The sequence below is a fragment of the Lottia gigantea genome, assembly GCF_000327385.1.
Source record: "Lottia gigantea unplaced genomic scaffold LOTGIsca_14, whole genome shotgun sequence".
Lineage (NCBI taxonomy): Eukaryota > Metazoa > Mollusca > Gastropoda > Lottiidae > Lottia > Lottia gigantea.
In genome coordinates this window covers 3,176,628-3,189,233 of record NW_008707617.1, presented here as the reverse complement: position 1 = coordinate 3,189,233, position 12,606 = coordinate 3,176,628, and the positions used below count along the sequence as shown (strand labels likewise).

At 29.2% G+C, this 12,606-nt stretch overlaps 1 protein-coding gene across 1 annotated transcript in view; it reads left to right on the top strand.

Moving 5' to 3' along the window:
• LOTGIDRAFT_111687 (hypothetical protein) overlaps window positions 1-12,606 on the top strand; it is a gene marked incomplete at both ends in the record, with an annotated part of 50,837 nt that overhangs the window by 18,249 nt on the left and 19,982 nt on the right. Inside the window, 2 exons of the mRNA XM_009049787.1 lie at window positions 3,541-3,643; window positions 6,193-6,304. Of these exons, the coding sequence (XP_009048035.1) occupies window positions 3,541-3,643; window positions 6,193-6,304 (215 nt within the window). The remainder of the gene's footprint in view (window positions 1-3,540; window positions 3,644-6,192; window positions 6,305-12,606) is intronic.

Here is a 12,606-nt window from a genome sequence, read left to right as displayed (position 1 = left end):
ACCTCTGTTTTTAGTATATTACATTATGAAATTTTCTGTTGTCACATTGTCTATGTAGGCCTAATGTACCTTTGTAAGATGCCTTACCGTAAAAATGTAAAATGTATAAGAATCAGGTCTATATATCTCTGAAGAAAATCAATTGTTTGGTAATTTATTTATTTGAACCCTTTCTCTCCATTCCTATTCATTGAGTAATAAGGTTGGTATCTCAAATAACAATGGATAAGTAAAATGAGTTAACAAGGGAAAATTGCATTTTTGTGCTTCGATTCAGCAAATTCTTTTGTTGCACTCCATTACATTACAAATCTGTCCTATAAAGTTTAACAATATAATGAAGGCTTAATAAATGACATGAAGAATTTATCTATGACATCTTTTGGACAAGATGACTTTGTAACTGCAACATAGTGATTCATCATTGACAATATGATGTCTTTTTTCTATCAGAAATCTCTTATTACTCGACAAAGCTCTGTTAAATACCATGGAAAAAAAATGATCTGAACAAAGCAATAATAATGAACAAGACTTATTTTATAGTTTTACAGAAGGTCAGAGTTAGTTATTTGGAAAAAGTTCATTTCAGGTTTCATTTTGCTGTTCGTATTGTTAGTACATTTACTTTAGTTAAATGTCAAAAAAGGGATATTAGCATTCTAGTATACAGATCTAATTCACAGATGTTTTAGGTATGAGGAAAAAGTTATTTAAGAATGATAGAAGTTATAAGATGTTTTAGGTATGAGGAACAAGTTATTTAAGAATGATAGAAGTTATAAGATGTTTTAGGTATGAGGAACAAGTTATTTAGGAATGATAGAAGTTATAAACTGTTCTAGGTATGAGGAACAAGTTATTTAAGAATGATAGAAGTTATAAGATGTTCTAGGTATGAGGAACAAGTTATTTAGGAATGATAGAAGTTGTAAGATGTTTTAGGTATGAGGAACAAGTTATTTAGGAATGATAGAAGTTATAAGATGTTTTAGGTATGAGGAACAAGTTATTTAAGAATGATAGAAGTTATAAGATGTTTTAGGTATGAGGAACAAGTTATTTAGGAATGATAGAAGTTATAAACTGTTCTAGGTATGAGGAACAAGTTATTTAAGAATGATAGAAGTTATAAGATGTTCTAGGTATGAGGAACAAGTTATTTAGGAATGATAGAAGTTATAAGATGTTTTAGGTATGAGGAACAAGTTATTTAGGAATGATAGAAGTTATAAACTGTTCTAGGTATGAGGAAAAAGTTATTTAAGAATGATAGAAGTTATAAGATGTTCTAGGTATGAGGAACAAGTTATTTAGGAATGATAGAAGTTATAAGATGTTATAGGTATGAGGAACAAATTATTTAAGAATGATAGAAGTTATAAGATGTTTTAGGTATGAGGAACAAGTTATTTAGGAATGATAGAAGTTATAAACTGTTCTAGGTATGAGGAACAAGTTATTTAAGAATGATAGAAGTTATAAGATGTTCTAGGTATGAGGAACAAGTTATTTACGAATGATAGAAGTTATAAATGTTCTAGGTATGAGGAACAAGTTATTTAGGAATGATAGAAGTTATAAGATGTTCTAGGTATGAGGAACAAGTTATTTAAGAATGATAGAAGTTATAAGATGTTCTAGGTATGAGGAACAAGTTATTTAAGAATGATAGAAGTTATAAGATGTTCTAGGTATGAGGAACAAGTTATTTAAGAATGATAGAAGTTATAAGATGTTCTAGGTATGAGGAACAAGTTATTTAGGAATGATAGAAGTTATAAACTGTTCTAGGTATGAGGAACAAGTTATTTAGGAAGGATAGAAGTTATAAGATGTTCTAGGTATGAAGAACAAGTTATTTAAGAATGATAGAAGTTATAAGTTGTTTTAGGTATGAGGAACAAGATATTTGAGAATGATAGAAGTTATAAGATGTTTTAGGTATGAGGAACAAGTTATTTAAGAATGATAGAAGTTATAAGATGTTTTAGGTATGAGGAAAAAGTTATTTAAGAATGATAGAAGTTATAAGATATTTTAGGTATGAGGAAAAAGTTATTTAAGAATGATAGAAGTTATAAGATGTTCTAGTTATGAGGAACAAGTTATTTAAGAATGATAGAAGTTATAAGATGTTTTAGGTATGTGGAACAAGTTATTTAGGAATGATAGAAGTTATAAGATGTTCTAGGTATGAGGAACAAGTTATTTAGGAATGATAGAAGTTATAAGATGTTTTAGGTATGAGGAACAAGTTACATAAGAATGATAGAAGTTATAAGATGTTTTAGGTATGAGGAACAAGTTATTTAAGAATGATAGAAGTTATAAGATGTTTTAGGTATGAGGAACAAGTTATTTAAGAATGATAGAAGTTATAAGATGTTTTAGGTATGAGGAACAAGTTATTTAAGAATGATAGAAATTATAAGATGTTCTAGGTATGAGGAACAAGTTATTTAAGAATGATAGAAGTTATAAACTGTTCTAGGTATGAGGAAGTTATAATGTGGTATGATAGTTGTTCAGATGTTTATATATAGATGTGTTAGTAGTACTAAGTAGAGAGATGGTTTTAACACCTGATTTTAAATTCCTCACTATTACACAAGGTTATAAATATGAATTAATCACTGGATTCAACTAAGAGGAGAGACTTGAATTTATATTCAGGTTAGATCACTGATATATGGATTTTTTAGTTAATTTAAATTGTTGCCTAATTCATTAAATGATAATAATTTACAACCTCCATGCATCCAATGATGCTTTCTAATTGATGTTGGAGCGGCAAAATTTACCACACATCTTTTAATTACCTCATTTTAATTGGTAATTGATGAAAAAGACCTGGAATATAACAAGAATAATTGTTTGCTTGTTTAACACTTTTAATAAGCAATTGATCAGATAAAAGTTTTTATAATTAATAGGCTTCAAAGCTAATAAAAATTTTATTTGAAATTTTTTTAACTGCTTAGATCTTTTGAGATATAAACAAACAATTGGAAAATTGAAATTCATCGATTGACATTAATGATCTGCAACTGTAAAGATATAAAAAGAAAGCATACAAGATGGAAATTCTGTGTGTTTACATCAAACTTGTAGGATATAATGATGATTTTAAACACAACAGTCTCAATATTCCATTGTAAAAAAACTTGGATAATACATAAGCAAATTTGACACTTACACCAGAAATGATCAACTGAAAAGAATAGCAATTTTTGGGGTTAGGATAAGAAAGCTTTTACATTTTTTGATCCAAGACATAGCCTTTTTTTGTGTAATTTCATCAGAAGTTTATGTGCTCAGCTTGAAGATATGAAACATGATTCGCCCAAAAAGTGATATCACTTAACTTTAACAGAGAAGATTTCCTTGATGTCCTGGATGTACTATTAAAAGGTTTATCCAACTCTGAAATGGAACAAATGGCTCATAGGTAAAATAATCGGAGATATTTGTCTCTTCATGTCTGTTCAATCAAAGATACCAAATTGAAATGAACAATGTATTATTTATATATTTCAGGGAGAATGAAGCAGTTGAAACATGTCATCCATGGTCTACCAGTACAACACAACAAGTTGATCTGGCTTTTAATGTTTTCTTTATGATATACTTCTTTATTAGAGTAAGTATTGTTTTTGTGTACAGTTTTTATTGCCTCAAAAACCCTAGTGAGTATCTCACTTCAGGAGTGAATCCAGAAAGCAATTTTGATTCCATTAGCTTCAAGATTCCTGTAAGATACCGAGACTGAGACAGGCTGAGATATACTTTGTAGATGAATAGCTTCAGTTAATATTTTCTATCCAAAAATAAAGCATGTGTATGAGAATATTCTGTGGAATGACATTTGCATGTACCACTTCCTTTTTCTGTGTAAATTAAACTTTGACCTAATTGGTCATCAATATTGCAGACCTCTCAGTTGACTCTATTTCGGCAATACTATATTTGCTCTTAAAATACCAAATGATATTTTTAGAATTTACATACATTGTAACGCCCATTCTGATCCCCTATAGAATAATCTTCCTCAATCATCTACTTTACACACATATATCACATAGAATAGATAGAATGTTTTAGTGTAATTGGTGTAACAGATTTGTTTATCATGTTTATTTGTCATGGTTGTTTATATACTTTTTGTTGTTTGTCAGTAGAAGTTAAAATATATTACAAAGGTTTTTATGAATTTAAAATTAATCATAACACCCTGATGGAAAAATAACATGCTCGGAGTTGAAATGTATATAAAAGTTTGATTACAGCTGTCTTAATAGTTACTAAAATCATATGTCTTGTTGAAGATTTCAATATTTTCAAACGCAAAACTTTTGTACCTGTAGTCTCTTTTTGAGCTGTGGAGGGGAAAACCCTGCTTACATTACAAATATTTCAATTGCATTGATTTAAACAGCCAACATTAAAGTCTTAATGACAATTTAAATAAGCTGATTACATGAAAATGTATTTTCTAATTAGATAAGATTGATTTTTACTTTTAACTTGATAAAATGATAAATAGAACAAGGCAAGTAACTATCTTTTACAATGTCACTGTATTGATTTTTTCATTATAAATCAGGTTACTGATTCTTCATATTATTATACTCTCTATCTCTCATACCTTTCATGGTGTAACTCTTCTGTCAAGAAGACCAATAAGTTATTTACATGCAATGCGCAGAGTAGTTGTCCTTAAAATTTCTGTGGATGAAAAATTGTCTTCTGACACATATTTGCGGACAAAACATATAAAAATCATATTTTTAAATTTTTAGAAATGAAGTGGGAGCATTTTTACATTTCCTCCAAATTCCCACTGGCGCCACCACTACTATATAGTAACCGAGGGTTTCTCAACCTGTGGCGCGTGCACCTTTTGTGGCGCATCAATGTTTGCAAAATGGCACATGGTAAAATTTTAAAAAATATTGCAAAAAAAAAAGAGAACGCAAAACCTTTCATGAGGATATATCTTTGGCACTTTGGCAATTTCAACTATGAAAAGTTGCGTTTTAGCTAATTTACTTGAGAAACCCTGTAGTAACAACTCAATCTCATTGAATTGAAATGCAATGTTTCAAAAAAGCAAAAACTTAACCATTACCTACTTTATATTCAAGTATAAAGAAATAAAAACAACTATAAACTGTAATACTTTCTTTCACAAGTTCTCTTATTATTGATTTTTCATGTCTAATATTCATTTACTAGAGTAGAAATAGAAGCTAGCTAATCTATTAGAAAGACTTTAATATTCCATATTAACTTCTCCTCTCTGATTTTCAATTAATATCCTGTAGACCAAATACTTCAAATATATAAAAAAGGGATATAGCTTTGCAATTTATATGCTGATATAATTCAACTTTAAGTACTCAAATTGTCTCAAAGCATTTCTAAAAAAAGGTTCAGGTGTTTCTGATTCAGCTAGAAGTCTATGGTAACATTTTATCTTCTATGTCCCTTGCCATTGGCTTATGTATGTGACAAAAGTCTTTAAAAAGACTCTGTTGTCTAGATATTTATTTTATTACCAGTCTGTCAGGGGATGATTGATATGAAAAAGTATCCGTTATTAAAAACCTGAATAGTTTTAAATTGACAGATATGATTTAATGACTTCAGTAGGGACATACTCTGAAATAGGTCAGTTGTCTGAACATCGCATAGCATGAAACTTTTCTGTGATGTCATGATAAAGTGACACCACATTTACTTTATGACTGAACATAATGATGATTTTTTGATGGAATTGTGTTAATAGAGCAGCAATTAAAGGTGACATATTATAAGATATCACAATGCATGATGGATTCATTTTTACCAAACACTGTGAACATCATTTATTCAGCTTATTCTTTGTTCATCTTTTACAAAATTGAAGTCATGTTATATGGCCCAACATAAACAAAAGCACTTGCACATAATAAAAATATTATAAATTCATATCTTGATGACTGGAATTCTTCTTTAATATTACATGGATATGAATTGTTTACAATATATCTATCATGAATTTACTTAATGCCTCTTTATGATCCATAAAGAAACTAGAACGGCCAATTTTCAAATCAGGACTCCATTAGATCTTTAACTTTGGTACATTGTAAAAAACGTTGATACAACTAATGCACTAATAACTAATAACACGTTGTTTTTTTACAGTTTGTAGCAGCCAATGATAAATTATGGTTTTGGTTCGAGTTATTTTCATTTGTGGATTATTTTACAATTCCACCTTCATTTGTAGCCATTTATTTAGACAGAAATTGGTTAGGTAAGTAACTTCTCATTATTGCTACTCAGAGAGAAATAGAATGCTAGAAGAAACAACAATTTTAAATGAATGATATAAAGGATTCTATTCATCAGTAGGTCCTTGGTTATACCTTTTAGATTTTTCTCAGACTATCCATACCCATAGAAAGGTCACCAGAGTTGGACACATTGAACCAAGTGCAGAACCAATGACAATGATTTTCCATTGAACCAAGCAAATTTTTTTTATAGTCTTTTGGATCTTTTCTAAAACTAATCAGGTTGTTGGCTGGTGGTTTGAGATACACGTTTGTTAAATACTGCTATCTAACTTATGAAAAATCACATCTTCAGAAACATGCTCTCAGAACCTAAAATCTACTTAATATTTCTAAAGGTGATGTTTTTGGAAGTTTCATTCCACATTGATGTGAAGCCCAAACCCTTGTGAATAATGTCAAAATTTACCATTAAACAATTGTGTTATATTGAAGGCAAGACAATGATACCACTTATTGTTTACTGTAAATGAATATTCCCTATTGACTCTCTTTTGCTTATTTGAACTTTGAAAACAATGTGAATCAGAGTTACTTGTGTATTAGGCTTATAATAGGAAACCTGGCTGTAATTGAGTATTATCATAACTTATACTGTTCATTATTGACAGAAGTAATATCTAATTTCTGTTATTTTATATTTGAACATCAATATCAATATTATTAAAGCTTTATCTGCACTTACAGTAAACACTGTAGTTTCAGAAAAAAAACCAGTTCAAATAATCAGGCTGTTGTTGACATTCCCATAATTAGTTACTTCTGAGAACTGGGGTCTTATCTAATCAGGTGTTCTGATAATGAGTTATCATAACAGCTCAAAATTCTAACTCCAATTATAAACCTCTAGTGATGTCATCCTATTGTTCTTCACAGATTTTATATCACATAGAATACCTTGTCATGTCAATTGTCAGTTCCTGGGATTTAAATGTAAATGAGAGAGTGATTTATCGCTAAGCCTTCTGCAACATTGCTTACCTTGATAATGGGGTTGGAATTTAGTTTGAGAATAAAGTTAAGGTTATGAAAAATAAGTTCAAAGTAGGATAAAACACTTCCCCTAAGATTGTTACCACAATCCACCTACGTGTTATATCCTTAACATAACAAATGATTTGAAAAATTTCCAAACCTCATTTGGAATTGAATGAGTTCAATAAATCATGCTTGATGAATATATGCAATCAAGTTTGACTTCTTAATTATTATGTGTGATAATTGAGAAGAATAGTTTTAAGTTTAATATCTGAGAATAAAAGTACATCAAAGACTTTAAATCCTTTGTTGTTATATTATTGATGATAAATTGAAACAATAACAACTTGAAAGCAGAAGTCAAGTGTGTAATATTTTCTGCATGCCAACTTTTCATCAATTATTTATTTTAAATCAGAGCAGAATGTGTTGTGACACGGAATAGACTTCACTAGAACTCCAGGAATTTTTTATGAATGACTTACCATCTGACACTGTTTAATTTTTTTTGATATTTTGGTGCACAATCATTGAATTTTCATATTGTCTTGTCTCTAAAAGAGGAAAAGAAAATTTTATGTTAGTAAAGTAGGAACTAAACCTAATTTACCTCATGCTAATGGTTCTGAATTATTGATGTAGGTAGCCGTATATGTTTCTAGGTGTTTACATTTACATTTACATTTGGACTTTGATACATGGTTGCAAATTATGCTGTTTGAGATATATTTGTTAAAATTTGAAACCTTATGTACGCCAAGTGTCACCAACAGGTTGATGCTCATCTTCATTGATCAAGAAAGTTAGAAGTTAAACTGTTAAAGCATTGTTTGTATGTCATATGTCATTTCTAGGTAACAATGAAAAAAGAAAGAAAAAATCAATTGCCACAATATGTTTCTAAGGTTATTAATTAGAAGATTATTGTTATGCTTTGTTTTGTTATTTCTAAGGGAATAATTTTCATGGAATTAATAAAACATCTTATAGATTAAAGGGATGGTATTATGCTTTTAAAATTGCCTTATTTAAAATGATTCACCATTTTTGGGTGTCAATAATGCCTTGATCTTAGAAGTAGAAAATTTAATCAGTATTAGTGTTGTCAGTGTACCATATAAATTTTCACTTTCTTAGTCATATGTATCCATAGTTTCAATTTTTAATTATCTGTACAAAATTTTAGGTATTATAGACCTCACCAAAAAGAAGTAAAATTTGGGGTTACCCTAATAAACTATAGGATAAATTAGTGAAAGATATAAATAAGAATTATAATTTTTGATTTGGGGTATTTTGGAAGGAATTTTGCAATATTCGTACAAATCCACCCCTGATAACGTTGAAGCATGTCCTTTAAGATTATTTTTTCTCCAAAAAGTTCAACATTTGGGCTGATTAAATTGAGATTTTTAGAATGGTTAATCAACACAACCATGATATAACCATAACAACAACACCTAAGGTAAAAGCTGATTGTCCTTTGCTTGCGACAATGACTGAAGTATGAGTGTCAACTGTTAATCATTAAGTTTGAATGAATTATTAAATGGTTAGTAGGAAAGGTGTGCAAATTACTTTGATTGATATATATTTCTAGTTAAATATTTTATTGATATTGATAGTTAAGATTTTACAATAATTGATATAGACTAAGTCTGTGCATCCCTTGGCAGTTCGCTGGCAAGACCACAGTTAACAAAGACAAATTATTCTAAACAATACTAAACTGTTTTCCCTTAGGTATTTTCACAATGATATATTTTAATAAATGATATTTAACATGGAAACGTCCTCTGTGAATTTCTTTTATTATGTAGATTGTTATGTGTTTTTTCTTCGCTATGGTTACATACTTGTTACATGAAAATATTACCAGTATCTAGTTTAAAGTCCAGAGTACATAAACTATTGAGGCATTGAATAATGTATGTACAAATCATATTAAATTTAAAGCTGATATGATATGAGTAATGAATGATGTGCCAAATTTTGAAAACTGGTGGTATATTTAAAAAGAGACAAATTGCCAATAAAATTTTACGATAACCAAGAAAAAATACTCAAATCCAATATACTGATATTTGCATGGTGTAATTGATAAATTTATCAGAAATAAAATGATGTATGAGAATTGGTGATTACTTTGAATTAGGTTATCTGAAAAGTTATCAGTTTGGCAATGCTCATGATTTCAAGATGATTTCTGAAAATATATACTCACATTGTACCAATCTGTGTTAGGGTGATACGATAATAGAATTTTCTTAAAAAGCAAGGGCCTTGGTCATGAAGACAGAACCAATAATTGCGAAGTACTATTAAATTGAGTTCAGTTAGTAAAAAAAAAAAAACATATTAACTTATCATGATAATCTGAAAGCAAATCATATATATATATTATGTAAACATTCGTATACAAAAAACGCCTCTCTTCTTACAAGTCCTACACAAAAAGAATATAATGATTAATATGAAGAACTTAAAATCAATAGGCCTACAGTTCATTATCTGGGAGGGGGTAAAGTCTGCCATGAACTAAATGATTAAGTTTTTGTTTCACTTATAGGTGGTCACTATTCTCTTGGTGTACATGTGGGCATACTTTTCTTGAAGGTTCCTATTGTGGTTATTAACAATACTGATGCATTTATCGCTGTGTGATTATATGTAACTATCAATTGGATAATTTGGTTATCATGATGGATTTACAATCCGTTAAGATATACTGTGCTGAGTAAGGGAAGAGCTGCTTCAGATTCGATAGTTATAATCAAGAGATCATCAATGAAGTGGTTTTGTGTGAAATTTCTAGTTTAACATCAATCTTTAACTGTTTTACTTAAATCAATAGTCCTTTAGCCTGAATCTTGTGATTTTTTGTTCATCAACAAAAAATCTTAAACCTTTATTTTCATGTCAAACTTTTGTTGACAAAGTACTCCAACTTTTTGAATCTTGATGACTGAGAGCTTTAACATTTCATAAGTCTTTTTCTTAATTACTCAAAACTTTAAGCATTCTTAAAACTTATTCTTTATTATGGAGAACATTAAAATCTTATTAGCATGGATCTTTATCATAAAAAACTTTAACTTTTATGTTGACTCTTTATCATGTTGTTGAAAACTTTTAACTTGTATCATTAAACTTGATCTATGTTACTTTAACTTTAAGTTGAATTAGAACTTAAACTTGATGATGAAATGTCAAGTTCTTACTTAACCTGCCTGTCATGGCAACAATTGCTGAAACAAATAGAAATCAACATAGCAACAAGCTTTTTAAAATATAATAGAAAACGCTGAGCATGATGTAGTTTTGTGATAACACAATGCCGAGATTAAAAACAACAGAATCTGAGACATTTGACTGGAATTATAGACAATACACAATTGGATTTTATCTATTCAAGTATTATATTCATGTATTTACTCCCAATCGATCAAAATTCTTGGGAGATTTCTTTTCAGTCTTTAAATTTCCAACAAAATCTGATTGAGAGTTAATAGTTTTATAAAGAAAGGGCTAGAAATACTAAGGTCATAAGCATGGTGGTTTCTTGACAACAAATTCTCTCAAATTTTTGTGTTATTTTAATGATGGGTTTCCTTATTTTTGAGTGTCAAATAAGGCAATTATTTTATTAATTGGTGTTTTTAATGATTTTAATATTATTAATCATATAATATGTTCCTATTGCATATAATTAAATGTTTTAACCAATCATAAATGTCCATGCATGTACAGTCTGGATAAACAAAAAAATACTTTTCAACCTTTCTTGATCAGTCACCCATTGTAATTCTGCTGGTAATTCTCTTCTAATTTAGTTAATTATGAATTAATTATGGACATGTGAAACAAACTGGTATTTTTCCTGGTCATTAGAACACCTCTACTTTCTATTATAAAAGTTTTAGCATTTTCATTTTCATAAATGAAAATAAGGGAACCCATCTTTAACTGTACTTACATATATGCACAATGTAAAAGTTGAATGTCCTATTCTCAGGCATTATTGTCTTTGAATAAGCTTTTACGTTGTGTTTTAAACACATTTGGTAGCGCTATCACCATCCACTTAACGCTATTTCTATGTCAGCCCCACTTACCTGCATTCCTGACACGGGGAAACTGGGTTGAAAAATCTGAAGGTATTAATTCGACCTATGTCAGGATTGAACCCTGGACCATCAGGTTAGTGACCAAGTGTCTAACTCACTGAGCCACCAAAATGATTTAGAACTGACTTGGCGTTCATTTTTTTTTTATCTTGCACATGAACAAATGAATGGACAAATAACGAAACCTATTACATTCAATTATAATACAATAGCATAACAAGGTTTTTTCTGACCTGATCCTAATCCTCGTGACTGATTGATGAATAAATAGAATGTTTACACAGAAAGATGCAATCAAGTCAGACAGCTATGTTGATATTTCCTTCAGTTAAAAAAATTCAAAATAATTTTTGCTCATTAATTGATTGACTAAGGGTTATGGTGAATTTATTTGAGATAATCATGATTTATTCAGATTGTTTTAATGATGGTAAAATCAGCTATTGTATGACAGATATAATGATGACATAAGTTACTGCCCTGTGGAGTATCTGTATAATACATTGTTTACTATGTTCATTAAACATGGTATTTAAACTAATACAATTGATTAATATTATAACAGGGTTATTCTAGAGAATTTCTGTAATTATTCAAATTATCTTACTTAGTGTTACATGGGGAATACTGGAAATAATAGATACTTAAAGTCCCAGTTAAATATTCAATAAATGATCAAGTCCCTATATATCTATTTAATGTAATTACTGTTTCATACCTGTCATGGGATTTCAATATTTATAACATTTATAAAATTAACTGAAACTATTGCTGCTGTTACGTATGCAACAAATCCTTAATGAAGCTTTAATTTTAAAGAGACGAATCAAAACTACTTCTCGGATTTGGTCTAATTTCATCCATGACCTTAGACCTTGTAAATTTACATCAATATAAATATAGTCAGAATTAATCAAAAGAAATTATCTGACTATGTGAAAAAGAAAAAAAGACAATTGAGACCTGAAGACTATTTCCAATATTTCCTATTTCCTGTTTAGAGTTGATTACTCAGACACTTTTTTCGCCTAATAAAAGCAAACGGTTTGCAGCTGAAAAAGTTTTTCAAAATCAAAATTTAGTCCTATTGCCACTCTTTCAAAACTAAATAAATGTGGAATGCATGTTTCTTTAATCAATGATCAAAATCAAACACA